General features: G+C 41.2%; 1 protein-coding gene across 2 annotated transcripts in view; it reads right to left on the bottom strand.

Annotated features, from left to right (window-relative positions):
• The window catches only part of EIF2AK4 (eukaryotic translation initiation factor 2 alpha kinase 4), a 116124-nt gene that overhangs the window by 64966 nt on the left and 32159 nt on the right, over positions 1 to 18999 (bottom strand). The window contains exons 7-11 of one of the 2 annotated variants that reach the window (XM_082617908.1): positions 17734 to 17849; positions 14451 to 14608; positions 12806 to 13341; positions 6589 to 6695; positions 5822 to 5979 (exon numbers count right to left, since the gene is read on the bottom strand). In XM_082617908.1, the coding sequence (XP_082474034.1) occupies positions 5822 to 5979; positions 6589 to 6695; positions 12806 to 13341; positions 14451 to 14608; positions 17734 to 17849 (1075 nt within the window). The remainder of the gene's footprint in view (positions 1 to 5821; positions 5980 to 6588; positions 6696 to 12805; positions 13342 to 14450; positions 14609 to 17733; positions 17850 to 18999) is intronic. The other variant, XM_082617909.1, reaches the window with a different exon arrangement.

Here is an 18999-nt window from a genome sequence, read left to right on the forward strand (position 1 = left end):
TTCTTTTTCTTTCTTTTATTACTTAAAAAACATTTTTTTAAATAATTAATTTTTATTTTAATAACTTTTAAATTTAATTTTATCTTCTTTCTTTCTTTCTTTTTTTTTTCCTCCCTTTTATTCTGAGCTGTGTGGATGACAAGCTCTTGGTGCTCCAGCCAGGTGTCAGGGCTGTGCCTCTGAGGTGGGAGAGCCAACTTCAGGATATTTGTCCACAAGAGACCACCCAGCTCCAAACAGTCAAAATCTCCCAGAGATCTCCATCTCAACGCCAAGACCCAGCTCCACTCAACGACCAGCAAGCTATAGTGCTGGACACCCTATGCCAAACAACTAGCAACACAGGAACACAGCCCCATCCATTAGCAGAGAGGCTGCCTAAATTCATAATAAAGCCTCAGACACCCCAAAACACAACACCAGATGTCGACCTGCCCACCGGAAAGACAAGATCCAGCCTCATCCACCAGAACACAGGCACTAGTGCCCTCCCCCAGCAAGCATACACAACCCACTGAACCAGCCTTAGCCACTGGGGGCAGACACCAAAAACAACAGGAACTATGAAGGTGCAGCCTGTGAAAAGGAGACCCCAAACACAGTAAGTTAAGCAAAATGAGAAGACAGCGAAACACACAGCAGATGAAGGAGGAAGGTAAAAACCCACGAGACCTAACAAATGAAGAGGAAATAGGCAGTCTACCTGAAAAAGAATTCAGAATAATGATAGTAAAGATGATCCAAAATCTTGGAAATAGAATGGAGAAAATAAAAGAAACGTTTAACAAGGACCTAGAAGAACTAAAGAGCAAATAAACAGTGATGAACAACACAATAAATGAAATTAAAAATTCTCTAGATGGGATCAATAGCAGAATAACTGAGGCAAAAGAACGGATAAGTGACCTGGAAGAGAAAATAGTGGAAATAACTACTGCAGGGCAGAATAAAGAAAAAAGAATGAAAAGAATTGAGGACAGTCTCAGAGACCTCTGGGACAACATTAAACGCACCAACATTCGAATTATAGGGGTCCCAGAAGAAGAAGAGAAAAAGAAAGATACTGAGAAAATATTTGAAGAGATTATAGTTGAAAACTTCCCTAATATGGGAAAGGAAATAGTTAAGTCCAGGAAGCACAGAGAGTCCCATACAGGATAAATCCAAGGAGAAACACACCAAGACACATATTAATCAAACTATCAAAAATTAAATAAAAAGAAAAAATATTAAAAGCAGCAAGGGAGAAACAACAAATAACATACAAGGGAATCCCCATAAGGTTAACAGCTGATCTTTCAGCAAAAACTCTGCAAGCCAGAAGGGAATGGCAGGACATATTTAAAGTGATGAAGGGGAAAAACCTACAACCAAGATTACCCAGCAAGAATCTCATTCAGATTTGATGGAGAAATTAAAACCTTTACAGACAAGCAAAAGCTAAGAGAATTCAGCACCACCAAGACAGCTTTACAACAAATGCTAAAGGAACTTCTCTAGGTAGGAAACACAAGAGAAGGGAAAGACCTACAATAACAAACCCAAAACAGTTAAGAAAATGGTAATAGGAACATACATATCGATAATTACCTTAAATGTAAATGGATTAAATGCTCCAACCAAAAGACATAGACTGGCTGAATGGATACAAAAACAAGATCCATATATATGCTGTCTACAAGAGACCCACTTCAGACCTAGGGACACATACAGACTGAAAGTGAGGGGATGGAAAAAGATATTCCATGCAAATGGAAATCAAAAGAAAGCTGGAGTAGCAATTCTCATATCAGAAAAAATGACTTTGAAACAAAGACTATTACAAGAGACAAAGAAGGACACTACATAATGATCAAGGGATCAATCTAAGAAGATATAACAATTGTAAATATTTATGCACCCAACATAGGAGTACCTCAATACATAAGGCAAATACTAACAGCCATAAAAGGGGAAATCGGGGGCTTCCCTGGTGGCGCAGTGGTTGAGAGTCCGCCTGCCGATGCAGGGGACACGGGTTCGTGCCCAGGTCCGGGAAGATCCCACATGCCGCGGAGCGGCTGCTCCTGTGAGCCATGGCCGCTGAGCCTGCGCGTCCGGAGCCTGTGCTCTGCAACGGGAGAGGCCACAACAGTGAGAGGCCCGCGTACCGCAAAAAAAAAAAAAAAAAAGGGGGAAATTGACAGTAACACAATCATAGTAGGGGACTTAAACACCCCACTTTCACCAATGGACAGATCATCGAAAATGAAAATAAATAAAGAAAAACAAGCTGTAAATGATACATTAAACAAGGTGGACTTAATTGATATTTATAGGACATTCCATCCAAAAACAACAGAATACACTTTCTTCTCAAGTGCTCATGGAACATTCTCCAGGATAGATCATATCTTGGGTCACAAGTCAAGCCTTGGTAAATTGAAGAAAAATGAAATCGTATCAAGTATCTTTTCTGACCACAATGTTATGAGACTAGATATCAATTACAGGAAAAAAATCTGTAACAAACAGAAACACATGGAGACTAAATACACTACGTAATAACCAAGAGATCACTGAAGAAATCAAAGAGGAAATCAAAAAATACCTAGAAACAAATGACAATGAAACACGATGACCCAAAACCTATGGGATGCAGAAAAGCAGTTCTAAGAGGGAAGTTTACAGCAATACAATCCTACCTTAAGAAACAAGAAACACTTCAAATAAACAACCTAATCTTACACCTAAAGCAATCAGAGAAAGAAGAACAAAAAAACCCCAAAGTTAGCAGAAGGAAAGAAATCATAAAGATCAGATCAGAAATAAATGAAAAAGAAATGAAGGAAACGATAGGAAAGATCAATAAAACTAAAAGCTGGTTCTTTGAGAAGATAAACAAAATTGATAAGCTTTTAGCCAGACTCATCAAGAAAAAAAGGGAGAAGACTCAAATCAATAGAATTAGCAATGAAAAAGGAGAAGTAACAACTGACACTGCAGAAATACACAGGGTCATGAGAGATTACTACAGGCAGCTATATGCCAATAAAATGGACAACCTGGAAGAAATGGACAAATTCTTAGAAATGCACAACCTTTCAAGACTGAACCAGGAAGAAATAGAAAATATGAAGAGACCAATCACAAGCACTGAAATTGAAACTGTGATTAAAAATCTTCCAACAAACAAAAGCCTAGAAACAGATGGCTTTAAAGGCGAATTCTATCAAACATTTAGAGAAGAGCTAACACCTATCCTTCTCAAACTCTTCCAAAATATAGCAGAGGGAGGAACACTCCCAAACTCATTCTACGAGGCCACCACCACCCTGATACCAAAACCAGACAAAGATGTCACAAAGAGAGAAAACTACAGGCCAATATCACTTATGAACACAGATGCAAAAATCCTCAACAAAATACTAGCAAACAGAATCCAACAGCACATTAAAGGATCATACACCATGGTCAAGTGGGGTTTATCCCAGGAATGTAAGGATTCTTCAATATAAGCAAATCAATCAATGTGATACACCGTATTAACAAATTGAAGGAGAAAAACCATATGATCATCTCAATAGATGCAGAGAAAGCTTTCGACAAAATTCAACACCCATTTATGATAAAAACCTCCAGAAAGTAGGCATAGAGGGAACTTACCTCAACATAATAAAGGCCATATATAACAAACCCATAGCCAACATTGTTCTCAATGGTGAAAAACTGAAACCATTTCCACTAGGATCAGGAACAAGACAAGGTTGCCCACTGTCACCACTATTATTCAACATAGTTTTGGAAGTTTTAGCCACGGTGATCAGAGAAGAAAAAGAAATAAAAGGAATCCAAATCAGAAAAGAAGAAGTAAAGCTGTCATTGTTTGCAGATGACATGATACTATACATAGAGAATTCTAAAGATGCTACCAGAGATGGACCTAGAGCCTGTCATACAGAGTGAAGTAAGTCAGAAAGAGAAAGACAAATACTGTATGCTGACACATATATATGGAACTTAAGAAAAAAAAATGTCATGAAGAACATAGGGGTAAGACAGGAATAAAGACACAGACCTACTAGAGAATGGACTTGAGGATATGGGGAGGGGAAGGGTAAGCTGTGACAAAGCGAAAGTGAGGCATGGACATATATACAGTACCAAACGTAAGGTAGATAGATAGTGGGAAGCAGCCGCATAGCACAGGGAGATCAGCCCGGTGCTTTGTGACTGCCTGGAGGGGTGCGATAGGGAGGGTGGGAGGGAGGGAGACGCAAGAGGGAAGGGATGTGGGAACAGATGTATATGTATGACTGATTCACTTTGTTATAAAGCAGAAACTAATAAAAAGAAATGGGCAGAAGACCTAAATAGACATTTCTCCAAAGAAGATATACAGATTGCCAACAAACACATGAAAGAATGCTCAACATCATTAATCATTAGAGAAATGCAAATCAAAACTACAATGAGATATCATCTCACACTGGTCAGAATGGCCATCATCAAAAAATGTACAAACAATAATAAATGCTGGAGAGGGTGTGGGGAAAAGGGAAGAACCCTCTTGCACTGTTGGTGGGAATGTAAACTGATACAGCCACTATGGAGAACAGTATGGAGGTTCCTTAAAAAACTAAAAATAGAACTACCATACGACTCAGCAATCCCACTGCTGGGCATATACCCTGAGAAAACTATAATTCAAAAAGAGTCATGTACCACAATGTTCATTGCAGCCCTATTTACAATAGCCAGGACATGGAAGCAACCTAAGTGTCCATCAACAGATGAATGGATAAGAAAGATGTGGCACATATATACAATGGAATATTACTCAGCCAGAAAAAGAAATGATATTGAGTTATTTGTAGTGAGGTGGATGGACTTAGAGACTGTCATACAGAGTGAAGTAAGTCAGAAAGAGAAAAACAAATACCGTGTGCTAACACATATATATGGAATCTAAAAAACAAACAAAAAAATGGTCATGAAGAACCTAGGGCAAGACGGGAATAAAGATGCAGACCTACTAGAGAATGGACTTGGGATACAGGGAGGGGGAAGGGTAAGATGCGACAAAGTGAGAGAGTGGCACGGACACGTATATACTACCAAATGTAAAACCGATAGCTAGTGGGAAGCAGCTGCATAGCACAGGGAGATCAGCTTGGTGCTTTGTGACCACCTAGAGGGGTGGGATAGAGAGGGTGGGAGGGAGGGAGATGCAAGAGGGAAGAGATATGGGGTTTATGTATATGTATAACTGATTCACTCTGTTATAAAGCAGAAACTAACACACAATTGTAAAGCAGTTATACTCCAATAAAGATGTTAAAAAATTTTTTTTAAATCCTTACAAAGAAACAAACAACAACAAAATAACACATCACTAGTTTTCCATCTCAGTAATAGCTCGAAAATAAAAGCCATCAAGACCATCTGGGGCCATTTCTCAGTTTGAATTCCATCTCAGTTCTAACCCTGTAACCCTCTTAGCTACAGCAACTGTAAAAGCAAATGGGAGAAAAAGAGAACAATTTTCTTTCTAAACCAAAGCATACAAAAACGTTCTTCATGCAGAGGTCGTGACTCAACTTGAAGCGCAGTTATAATCATGTGGTTTTCACGTTAACACACTACATCAAGCAAGGGAAGAGGAATGATGTGTTCTAGTGTAACTTTAAATAAAGCCTTTAACTCCACGAAGGGGAAGATGATTATTGTTTCAAATGGTCATATTCACTTCCCTCCCTACTCTCAAAATAGAAGTCCTTAAGTATGCAGAAATGGAACAGGAAGAGCTTTAAAAGGGACTGGCGACAACTCTGTATCGCACCTTGATGACAGCTCCAAAAGCTCCTTTGCCAAGAAGCTGTAATTCTTCAAACTCAATGAAGTAGCGGGAAAACTGTCTCTGTGTCTCACTGAAGAACGCAGCACTGTGTAGTTGGTTGCTAGGAATAACAGTCTCCACGTAATCTTGTCCTCCAGAATCTGAGATAAAACAAAAGGTAAGAGGCAACTGAGGCTTTAAAAACAGAGGAAGAGCTGCAACATCCAATGACAATGCAAACACAGGAGGAAAGGGCCCCAACCAAGGAGTTTTAAAAAGTACCTCTTACCTGGCAGACTCTTTAATACTTTCCTCACCTTGTCCTCCTTAAAGTAGGTAGAAATATACAGTTAGCCCAAGTTTACAGGTAGGGGTAACTGAGAGTAAAGAAATGACCGAATGACAGAGCCAGAAGCCAAACCCAGGTTTCTTGATCATTCCAGTCTCTGTTGAGGCTCCTGCATCTGCTACTTGAGTAACAGCAGGGAAATCTAGTTCTAAGGCGGTAATAAGGGTGACATGATGAGAAGGTTTACCCCACACTAAGAGGCTCCACCACCAGACACTCCATCAGAAGAGGCGGGAAAAACCAGGATGGCAAAACACTTCCATGTATACAGGACACACTGAATGAATGGATTTATGTATAGCTCAGCATAAAACAGATAAAATAAATGATCCATGCAGTCCTTTCCCGTCTTAGGTTTACGTACACCTTCAAAATAATTTATGTTAAATACACTATCAGAAAAGAACGGTAACAGACTCACCTTCGGGACTTTGTTCCAGTAAAGGTATTTTTGGCTGAGGATTTATAAAGCTGTGTTTTAACAGCTGCTGAGGACTCCATCTTTCCTTGTCATCTAAGCAGACACACCTCAGTGAGAGGAAAAAAGAATCTCAGTGATGCACAAAATAAATGCTAAACTAATTAATCCAAGGCTTTTAACTATGGGTTTATTTTTAAAAGATACACATTAGAGAATTCATGTTACTATGGGCCAAAATGTGCTCATAAGTGAATTTAATAAACATTCTTGCAGGATTTACATGCTGAGCACCAGGCTGCATATAAGTGGGGGAATTAAAAAAAAAAGTACAGTCTCTAGAGGCAAGAAGACTGATGCTCATGGAACAATATTTTTAAAAGTCTAGGATAAGATAGCACAAGTAGGTCATGAATTTTCACTCCCACTAACAGCTTAATGAATTGCCATGCTAAGCTAAGCGTTTTCAGGGAACAGTCATAAATAAAAGTTCCCAAAGGAAAAGCAAATCAGATAGCTGATGCAGGGCCTGGGCCCAATATGATAAACTTTAGATGAAGCCTGCTCATCACAGTTGGAAGTATGTTGGTAACAATTAAGAACAACTTCTTAAAAGCCCTACATTTTATCACCTAGTTTCTTTTAATTATCATTCCTTGAGCCTACTAACTTTCTGTTTAATGTTCTAACAAACAATTTGTTTAATGAATGAAAACAAGCCATACCTTTAACCCAGTGTTTTTCAAAGTGGGGTCCCCGACCAGCAGCATCAGTATCACCTGGGAATTTGTTAGAAATACAAATTCTCCACCCCAGTCCTAGTACATCAGCAACTCTGGGGTTTTTTGCAGTAATCTGTGCTTTAACAAGCTCTCCAGGTGGTTTCAATACACAAGAAAGTCTGAGAATCACTGTTCTAACTAATCTAATAAGTTGGTTGGCTTTCATAACAATGACCGAAGTAGCACCTGACCCTAATTATAAAAAGGTATTTAAAACAATCAACCATCACTGTGAACTATGAACTTAAATGTACACCTATAAATTGGTGACAGCAACTATCATAAAGGGTAACATTTAATTTTTTCATGTCACAGCACTAAAAAGTAAAGCACTCCTAATTTCATACTTTGAGAGGGCAAGAAAAGACTGCAATAAAAGCATTTGTATAAGATACTGTATTTTCCCCTAAATTTAAAATTAATTTTTATTTATTTATTTTAACATCTTTATTGGAGTATAATTGCTTTACAATGGTGTGTTAGTTTCTGCTTTATAACAAAGTGAGGGAGGAGCTTCAAGATGGAGGAAGAGTAAGACGCGGAGATCACCTTCCTCCCCACAGATACATCAGAAATACATCTACACGTGGAACAACTCCTACAGAACGCCTACTGAACGCTGGCAGAAGACCTCAGACCTCCCAAAAGGCAAGAAACTCCCCACGTACCTGGGTAGGGCAAAAGAAAAAAGAATAAACAGAGACAAAGAATAGGGACGGGACCTGCACCAGTGGGAGGGAGCCGTGAAGGAGGAAAGGTTTCCACACACTAGAAGCCCCTTCGCGGGCGGAGACTGCGGGTGGTGGCGGGGGAAAGCTTCGGAGTCACGGAGGAGAGCGCAGCAACAGGGGTGCGGAAGGCAAACCGGAGAGATTCCCGCACAGAGAATCGGTGCCGACCGGCACTCACCAGCCCAAAAGGCTTGTCTGCTCGGCCACCGGGGCGGGCGGGGCTGGGAGCTGAGGCTCGGGCTTCGGTCGGATCCCAGGGAGAGGACTGGGGTTGGATGCGTGAACACAGCCTGAAGGGGCTGGTGTGCCACAGCTAGCCAGGAGGGAGTCTGGGAAAAGGTCTGGAACTGCTGGAGAGGCAAGAGACTTTTTCTTCCCTCTTTGTTTTGTGCTGCGTGAGGAGAGGGGATAAAGAGCGCTGCTTAAAGGAGCTCCAGAGACAGGCGCGGGCCGCGGCTAACAGCGCGGACCCCAGAGCCGGGCATGAGACGCTAGGGCTGCTGCTGCCGCCACCAAGAAGCCTGTGTGCGAGCACAGGTCACTATCCACACCTCCCCTCCCGAGACCCTGTGCGGCCCGCCACGGCCAGGGTCCCGGGATCCAGGGACAACGTTCCCGGGAGAACCGCACGGCGCGCCTCCGGCTGGTGCAACGTCACGCCGGCCTCTGCCGCCGCAGGCTCGCCCCGCATCCGTACCCCTCCCTCCCCCGGGCCTGAGTGAGCCAGAGCCCCCGAATCAGCGGCTCCTTTAACCCCATCCTGTCTGAGCGAAGAACAGACGCCCTCAGGCGACCTACATGCAGAGGAGGGTCCAAATCCAAACCTGAACCCCAGGAGCTGTTCGAACAAAGAAGAGAAAGGGAAATCTCTCCCAGCAGCCTCGGGAGCAGCGGATTAAATCTCCACAGTCAACCTGATGTACCTGCAACTGTGGAATACCTAAATAGACAATGAATCATCCCAAATTGAGGAGGTGGACTTTGGGAGCAAAGATATATTATTTTTTCCCCTTTTTCTCTCTTTGTGAGTGTGTATGTGTATGCTTCTGTGTCTGATTTTTGTCTGTATAGCTTTGCTTTCACCATTTGTCCTAGGGGTCTGTCCATCCGTTTTCTCTTTTTTTTTTTTTACTTTTTAATTTTTTTCTTATTTTTTATTTTAATAACTTTATTTTATTTTATCCTTTCTTTCTTTCTTTCTATTTTTTCTCTCTTTTATTCTGAGGTGTGTGGATGAAAGGCTCTTGGTGCTCCAGCCAGGAGTCAGTGCTGTGCCACTGAGGTGGGAGAGCCAACTTCAGGGCACTGGTCCACAAGAGACCTCCCAGCTCCACGTAATATCAAACTGCGAAAATTTCCCAGAGATCTCCGTCTCAACACCAACACCCAGCTTCACTCAACGACCAGCAAGCTACAGTGCTGGACACCCTATGCCAAACAACTAGCAAGACAGGAATACAGCCCCATCCATTAGCAGAGAGGCTGCCTAAAATCATAATAAAGCCACAGACACCCCCAAACACACCACCAGACGTGGACCTGCCCACCAGAAAGACAAGATCCAGCCTCATCCACCAGAACACAAGCACTAGTCCTCTTCACCAGGAAGCCTACACAACCCACTGAACCAACCTTAGCCACTGGGGACAGACACCAAAAACAACGGGAACTACGAACCTGCAGCCTGCGAAAAGGAGACCCCAAACACAGTAAGTTAAGCAAAATGAGAAGACAGAAAAACACACAGCAGATGAAGGAGCAAGGTAAAAACCCACCAGACCTAATAAATGAAGAGGAAATAGGCAGTCTACCTGAAAAAGAATTCAGAATAATGATAGTAAAGATGATCCAAAAGCTTGGAAATAGAATAGACAAAATAGAAGAAACGTTTAACAAGGACCTAGAAGAACTAAAGAGCAAGCAAAGTGAATAAGCTATACCTATACATATATCCCTATATCTCCTCCCTCTTGCGTCTCCCTCCCTTCCTCCCTATCCCACCCCATTACGTGGTCACAAAGCATGAGCTGCTCTCCCTGGGCTATGCGGCTGCTTCCCACTAGCTATCTATTTTACATTTGGTAGTGTATATATGTTCATGGCACTCTCTCACTTCGCCCCAGCTTACCCTTCCCCCTCCCCGTGTCCTCAAGTCCATTCTCTACATCTGCGTCTTTATTCCTGTCCTGCCCCTAGGTTCTTCATAACCATTTTTTAAAATTAATTTTTAATTATATCAGTAACACATGAATACTTTCTCATTCCAAATATTAAAACACTACTGGTAAGGATAAAGTCTTGGACAAACGTCCAAGCAAAAGATAAAGTTTTAATTTGTGGATACTGATTTTTTAAAAATGACATCATCCTGTACATATTATTCTTCAACTTGCTTTTTTCATTTGACCACATACAAGGTTCTCCACCCAATTCTACTGAGAGGAGGGGCTGTTTCTCCACACCAACAGGCAATTCCCCAACACCAGTTGGGTGTCATATGTTCAACTCAATTCTGACACTATCTACCTGGAGAGAGCATCAGATCACACAGGTTAAGGGCTCAGTCTTATGAGACTGTCCTCCCCATCCCCACTTGGGACACCAATAGCAAGTCCAGGCTGTCACTGGAGATTCCGACGACCTTCTCCCTGGGTTCAATTAATTTGCTAGAGCAGTTCATAGAACTCAGAAACATTTTACTCACTAGGTTACCAGCTTAATGTAAAGGGCTATAACTCAGAAACAGCCAGACGGAAGAGATGCATAGGGGTATGTGGGAAGAGCCTTGGAGCTTTCTTGCCCTCTCCGGGCCGCCACCTACCCAGCACCTCCATGTGTTCACCAACCTGGAAGCTCTCTGAACCCTGTCCTTTTTGGCTTTTAATGGAGGCTTCACTACAAAGGCATGATTGATTAACTCACTGGCCACTGGTGATCATTCAACCTCCAGCCCCTCCCCTTTCCACAGAGGATGGGGGTGGGACTGACAGTTCCAAACCCCTTAATCACGTGGTTGGTTCTCCTGGCAACCAGCCCCATCCTTAGGTACTTTCCAAAAGCCACCTCATTAATATAACAAGAGACAACTTTGCCGTTCTCCCCGTTTTTCAGAGGAGGAAACTCAGGGTAGGGAGTTTAAGTCACTCGCCAGAAGGGGTAAACGTGGGATATGAACCCAGCTGTCTGGCTCTGAGACTGGGCTGTTTTTCATTACAGAGACTGATGTGAAACAAACCTTTCTCCAAAGGATGTTCACCAATAAGTAAAAATATAACTACAAATGAAATGCTGCTATACTTGTCTGGGAATGATTTTTTTTTCCTTTGTTTACTGGGGCTGGACAGCAAAGGTAGTAAAACAATACTGTACAGCTGCTTCTAAACCAAGCAGTCTATCAAACCACTCTATGAAGAGAAATATACGAATCAATCCAAAGGCAACCATATTATTAACAGAATAAGAAATAGTGCTGATATCAAGTTCAAAACTGACAGAGCGGGCTTCCCTGGTGGTGCAGTGGTTAAGAATCCACCTGCCAATGCAGGGGACACAGGTTCAATCCCTGGTCCGGAAAGATCCCACATGCCACGGAGCAACTAAGCCCATGTGGCACAACTACTGAGCCTGCTCTCTAAAGCCTGTGCGCCACAACTACTGAGCCCACCTGCCACAACTACTGAAGCCCGTGTACCTAGAGCCCGTGCTCTGCAACAAGAGAAGCCACCGCAATGAGAAGCCCACGCACCGCAATGAAGAGTAGCCCCCGCTCGCTGCAACCAGAGAAAAGACAGTGCGCAGCAACGAAGACCCAACGCAGCCAAAAATAAATAAAATAAAATAATAAAATAAATAAATTAAAAAAAAACCTGACAGCACAGAGCTATTCTCTAAGAGGAAAACTAGGAAAGTTTTACCTACTGAGTCCTTCCTTTTACTGTTAAATGTGAAAAGATAGGTTCTACTTAAAGTTTGCAGTGTTGTTTGTGAAAATACATAATGCTATTGCTAACCTCTACTAAGTTATTCTTGACCAATGAGGAAGGGCAGAAAGCTAAAGGTGACATTTTGAAGAATGAAATCAGGGAATTCCCTGGCAGTCCATTGGTTAGGACTCTGCACTTCTACTGCTGAGGGCCCGGGTTCAATCCCTGGTTGGGGAACTAAGATCCCACAAGCCAGGGGTCCCCAACCCCTAGTACCCGTCCGTGGCCTGTTAGGAAGTGGGCCGCACAGCAGGAGGTGAACAGAGGGCGAGTGAGCGAAGCTTCATCTTCATTTACAGCCGCTCCCTACTGCTCACATTAATGCCCCTTAAGCTGTTTTCTAAATGGGAGGCCTTGTCTTTGACCCCTTAGGAACCAGCAGCAAAGGTGGACACAGAGGTATTCCATTTGGAATACCTGGGGCATTTCTCCTCCTAGCAATCCCTATTGACTTCCTAGGGTATAACAGGCAGGCCCCAAAAAGTAGTTTGAAAATCTATTATTAAGAGCCCAGGTGAATTCAGAAGAATGTAGGAGTTATGGGAATGATAAATATAAGTGAGAAAACAGAACATATGTGGGTGGGAAAGGATTGGGAGAACAAAGAATTAACTCTAATACTGTTCACTTTTCAGCTTATACACATGACTTAGATGTTTAGCACATTCAAGCACAACCAAAAGTATAGGAGTAAAGTGCAATTAGAAATCTCAGTGATACTCACTTCTTTAGAAAATCTTGAAAGTCAGCTGGTAAGTCACTAGGGATGGTCACAGGGTACTCTTCACACTCTTGTCCTTGGCTGAGGGAGAGCAGCAGAAGGCCAAGACGCCAAACATCCCCTTTCTTCCCCGTTTTATACGGTAGGGCACTGTCACTAAAACGAACCCGGGTTTGCTCAAACACGTCCTCCTTGCAAATGTCCGCTAGGCGCTTAGAAATGCTGTAGTCTGTAATCTTGATGGTGCCCTCCGCATCCACTAAGACATTCGATGCACTCAGAACCTTGTGCACCACAGAATTGCTGTGCAAATAATCAAGGCCTGACAAGAGCTGAGTCGCGTACCTGCGAAGCTGATGGCCGGGGATAGGGCCCGAGTGGCTTAGGTGGGCCAAGAGGGAGACCCCATTAGTGTGCTCCACTAAAATGTCCACCACAATGGAATCGTCTTGCTCTTTGAGATTCATTGCAAAGTAGCGTACTATGTTTGGATGGCTCAATTTCACCAGTGAGTTGAATTCCGTTTCTGCCCCTTGAATCTGGTATGGAAAAAACCAGTAAGGTGATAACTGGGTTGGTAGGCATTAACTAGTGTTTCACTTTAAAAGTGAAATATTTAATAGAAAATGTACTTTCAAAGGAGAGGAGAAGGCATATGCCCTGAACTGAGTCCTCTGCTAAACCACATGGTCAACCTACAAGTTCATAAAGATGGACAAGTTTCAAAAGCAACTTCTTTTGCGATATGGCCACCAGAAAAAAGAAACATAAATTTAAAAATAAGTTTTCCTGATTATAAATATTCACTGTCAAACTTTTAAAAAGTACTAATACAAAAGAAAAGCCCCACAATTTATCTTTATGGCCACTACCCAAAGACAACTGTTAGGATTGCAGTGTCTTTACTTCCATTTTTTTTTTGTCATAAATACACATACATTTCCAAATACAATGCTTTACCTACTGTTTTATAACCTTTGTTTATTATGTAACACTGCAATATGCAATATTAAATGTTCTCCTTAAGCTCAGTATTATAAAGAACTATAAAATTCTCCAGTCCCCGAAAATTCAGTTGTGAAGCAGTATTTCAAAAAACTGAGGGCCTCCCTGGTGGCGCAGTGGTTGAGAGTCCGCCTGCCGATGCAGGGGATACGGGTTCGTGCCCCGGGCTGGGAGGATCCCATATGCCGCGGAGCGGCTGGGCCCGTGAGCCATGGCCGCTGAGCCTGTGCGTCCGGAGCCTGTGCTCCGCAACGGGAGAGGCCACAACAGTGAGAGGCCCGCGTACAGCAAAAAAAAAAAAAAAAACAAAAAAAAAAAACTGAGAAAATGCAAATGATTGTAAATAGCAGTTATGAAGTACTCTTTAATCCTAGTTGGAGAGACAGCTATTAATGGAATAATAAGGGCTGAGAAAGGAAGTTGAGAAGCAGCTGCAAAAGTTTTGACCGTGTTGTGAAAGTTCTGAAAGAGGCAGCAGGGGCTAAGGAAACTTATGGTCTTCCACCATCCCCTCTGGTTAAACAGATCTCATAGCATTTTGGGTCATCTTTGGTGGCCAATCAAATGCAGAGCTATTTTGTTTTGTCACCGCCTTAAGCTCGAGATTAGTCCTTTTGCTCAGTGAGCCATCTTGGATGCCTACCTGCTTTTTGCACTTATCAATCTTCTCTTTTTCTTGACTGGTAAGGAATGGACCCATTTTTTTCTGCCATTGAAGAACCCACTCATACAACAAGACAAAGCTGCCAGTGGCTGTTTCCAAAGCATTGTAAACTAATTTTCCAAGCTGCTCATCACTGCCTGCACATTGAAAGAAAATATAATTAAATCTCACTGGTACATTTTCTGTGGGCATAAAAAAAAAAAAAAGAGGGAATAGACAATCATTCATTCAACAAGGGATACCATGTACTAACTGTGAAAAATGTGATTTCATGTAATACATGCTCTTTTGTAACCAATTTTTGGTATTTAACAATATACTCTGAACTCTAAAATATTAAATTTTACAAAGGGACAAGATTCGACAGTGAGATCTTAGTATCGGACTAATGTTTTCTTCTACTAGCCGTTATTCACAATGTTACTTTCATAACCAGTCCACCTCTGATGACCGTGCCTGCTGGTGTGGTAGAGTAACCCTCACACAGCTATTAAATACCAACTAATGTAATAGAAGGCATTTGGAACTAGGATACTCCATCAATGCAGATGAGTGTACACAGTGAGAACAGGTTTTAGTAACTTGGATATTTGAATACATCAATGATTGTCTAAACACAAAATGTGAATATGCTCAGTAAATATAAACTGGCCAAATGGCTTCAAGGGAAGGAACCAGTCGTGACAGTTTAAATTTGAAGCGTGTGAGACAGATACATTCATTTAGTGATAGGCATATGGTTTTGACCTATACCTGGGAGAGCTCAATTTTTGTAACACCAAAAATTTTCTTACAAAAATCTAAATTTTTATTAAAGACTATAATAGAAAATCACCAAAAAATTGGAAGTGGAGAAAAATATCACCCACAATATCACCATTTTGTTTTATTTCTCTTCTAGCTCCCTCTACCCGTTTTTTTTCCTAATTTACCAAATCGTAGCATATATAGCAGGGTTTCTCACCCTTGACACTATTGACATTTGGGACCAGATAATCCTTTGTTGAAGGGGGCTGACTTGTATACTGTAAGATGTTCAGCAGTATCCCTGGCCTCTATCCACAAGATGCCAGTAGCACCCCTTACCCTAGTCTTAATCATCAAAAATATCTCTAGATGTCACCTAATGTCCCCTAGGGAACAAAATCACCCCAATTGAGAACCACTGATATTCTTTTCTTTTTCTTGTATTCTTTTTCTCTTACTATATAAATAATATTGATAGTTCTCCATGATGCTACATTATCTTCATAATGAAAAGTGAAGTAACCTGTATATATAAGACAAAGTGGTCTTGGCAAAAATACTTCAGAGAAATGTGGCTGAACTAACTCACCTAGAGAAGCAGTTTTACTTCACAGAAATGCTGACCATTTAAGAGATTTTATTTAAAATAATCTGTTATGCTAGTCATAATTCCTGACATTCTCAGCTAAGGGGGAAAAAAAAAACCCTAATGTTTGAAAATGTGTCAATCAAAGGAAGCAACCTGTGGAATGTTGGATCTATGCAGCACACGCTGGAGACACACGATAGTAAACGTTTATGGGACGGAATGTGATGTGATTTACATAAAGCCTAATTAAATTCGTGAGTTATATGGCACAATGTCTTGCAATATTTATCTCCCCAACTGGGACTAAGTGGGTATTTCATAATTGCTGGTTGGGTTTTTATTTTGTATTATAGTTCTATTATTGCCACCCTCCTTTTGTCACTTTTGTGTGATGGGGATAATAAAAAGGACAAAAGAACACACTGCAGTGAGGCTGAAGGAAAATGTTACCAAAAGAGCTCAGACTGATACTCTACTATGTGCTACCAACGATCATTTATACAGAAGCCTCTATAATGCTTTAATATATAAGGAATAATATCTAGGGAAGTTCTTGATTCCCTCTAGTTCCAACAGCTTTAAAGCAAATGTTAATTTATTGATCTTTTACAAAAACATTTCTTAGAAAATTAGGACATATTTTAAAAACTAGACCCGTCATGAGAAAACAAAATAAATAATTTACTTGGTGGTTTTATAAAAAAAAAAAGTTCAGGCTGCAAATGTGTCTCCTCATGAGGGTATTAAGTAAGGTGAATCTGTCTAATGAGTACCAGTGAGACTAGGAGACAAAGGTAAGGTAATAAGCAGTTGGATTAATTTGCCTTCCTGATTTCCCCAGATTATTAAAAGTAGTGAGTTTTATGTTGCCAATTCGTGAGTCGGAAATGCCTCAGAGTCAAGGACAGTCTTAGGACCAAAGCCAAGCATCTCTATCAAGGTCTTAAACCTGCCCAAACAGTTGCTGTGTCTGAACAGGGCAGGCTCTGCGTATGTGCAGAATCCTGCATAGTCCAGGCTGCCTCAGTCAGCCAAGGTTGAGTGTCCAGATCACAGACTCTTCAGATGCTTGATTTCTTCTCCCTCCACCTGCTGCCCTCACCCCGGCAATTCCCCTTTTTATTTATACCTCCTCAAAGAGGAAGGGAAAAGATAAAAAAAGAAAGCAAACTTGATACAGGTAATTTAGCTGCCTGTTAGCTCTGGTAAGAATACTCATGGGATTGAAAATTGAACTTAATTGTCAAATTCACCATATGCAAGTGATCCCTACACCAATTAGTGGCTGTATCTGTATGACTGATAAAAGATCATGTACATTTAGGGCAAAGGAAGTAGATACTGAAAACTTGATTTTAATATAAACAATTCAAATAGCAAATTGCTGAATGAGATTCACTCCAAATAGCCACCTGCTAAATAAGATGGCTAAACTGCTAAATAAAACACATAGAAAATAAAGTGGTTTTCCTGGTCTGGTACAGTATGCCAAGCAGGAAAACGCTAAGCAGGTGGACAGCAAATTAAGAAAATGAGACGACCATTAAAGACCATAGGCATTAGAACTCATTTTGTTACACATATTTTATCAGCAACAGATGCACAAGATGCAAAATTCTACTGATTCATAATATTTCAACCATTTTGGTTTTGAAAAGCTTGGCTAATTCTAACGACGGCAAATTTTAAATTACCTTTCTGCTAACAATATTGCCAAGAGCCTGGGTTTTTATTTCCATTTTACAGAAGGGGAAACCTGAGTGACTTCTTCTAGTCATCAGGAACAGGAGCTAGGATGACTATCAGCTTAAAGAGTCTTCCTTGGACTGCGCTGGTCTAGACGACGCAGCATCTATTCTACCCCATTCCTTCATAATTAACTTTCATCATTAGAATAATTTAAATGAGTTTAGCTAGTTTACTCACCAATACATTTCCCTTTGTGCACCATGAGCTGATCAGGACTACCCATAGAGAAATATAGGATTTCACAAGAGCCAGGAGAATCTTCACTACTACACACAGAATACTGACGTTCTCGCCTTAAAAATAAATTTGGACAATGAATTTTTTTCTTTAAGATTAACACAGGAAATTCTTGCCCCTCCATTTTTTCCTGCTTACTAGCCCACTCACTGTCCAACATCTGTCTCTGCTGGGAACTGAGCTGAAGGTGCTAATGGGAAAGCTGTCCAACCCCCCACTCACCACTGAGTCTTCCCCACAGGAACTCTACAAACCCCTGCTCTACACGTGTGCTGCCCAGTATGGTAGCCACTAGCCACATGTGGCTACTTAAACTCAATTCAAACTCAATTAAATGAAAAATTCAGTTCTTCAACTGTAATAGGCACGCTTAAGTACAGGGATACCTCATTTTATTGTACTTGGCTTTATTGAACTTCAAAGATTCTGTGGCTTTTTTTTTTTTTAGATCGAAGGTTTGCGGCAACCTTGCATTAAGCAAGTCTATCAGCTCCATTTTTCCAACAGCATTTGCTTACTTCATGTCTCTGTGTCACGCTGTGGTAATTCTTGCGATATTTCAAACTTTTTCATTATTATTATATTTGCTTTGGTGATCTGTGATCAGTTACTACTATGACTCACTGAAGGCTCAGATGCTGTTTAGCATTTTTCAGCAATAAAGTATTTTTAAATTAAGGTATGTACATTGTTTTTAAAAAATATAATGCAACTGCACACTTAATAGACGACAGCATAGTGTAAACATGACTTTTATATGCACTGGGAAACCAAAAATTCATGTGACTCGCTTTATTGTGGTGGTCTGTTCCCACAACATCTCTGAGGTATGTTTGTACTCAGCCCCAAGTGGCTAGTGGCTACCATATTGGGCAGCATTGATCGAGAACATTTCCATCATCACAGAAGTTCTACAGCAGTGATTTAGCTCTATTCCATATTGATCCCACATCTCGTGCACACACACACATCTGGAGAAAGCTGCAAAATGGCAGGCTTGGAGCACTACAAATTCCTGATCACCAACTGGGTTTCCCACTATTAAATGCTCATTCATTCTCTTTCTGGTCTCTGCTATTCCCCTTCACGACTTCTTCAAAACACTCAAAGCCCAACCCCTCTCCTTCTCTTTCCCTTTTTCTACTTTTTTTTCTGAGTGGGAAGCAATAGCTGGGAAGCTAGATTATAATGCAAATATAACGAGTA

The sequence above is a fragment of the Mesoplodon mirus genome (genome assembly GCF_964341445.2).
Source record: "Mesoplodon mirus genome assembly, chromosome: 4".
NCBI classification, from domain to species: Eukaryota; Metazoa; Chordata; class Mammalia; order Artiodactyla; family Ziphiidae; genus Mesoplodon; species Mesoplodon mirus.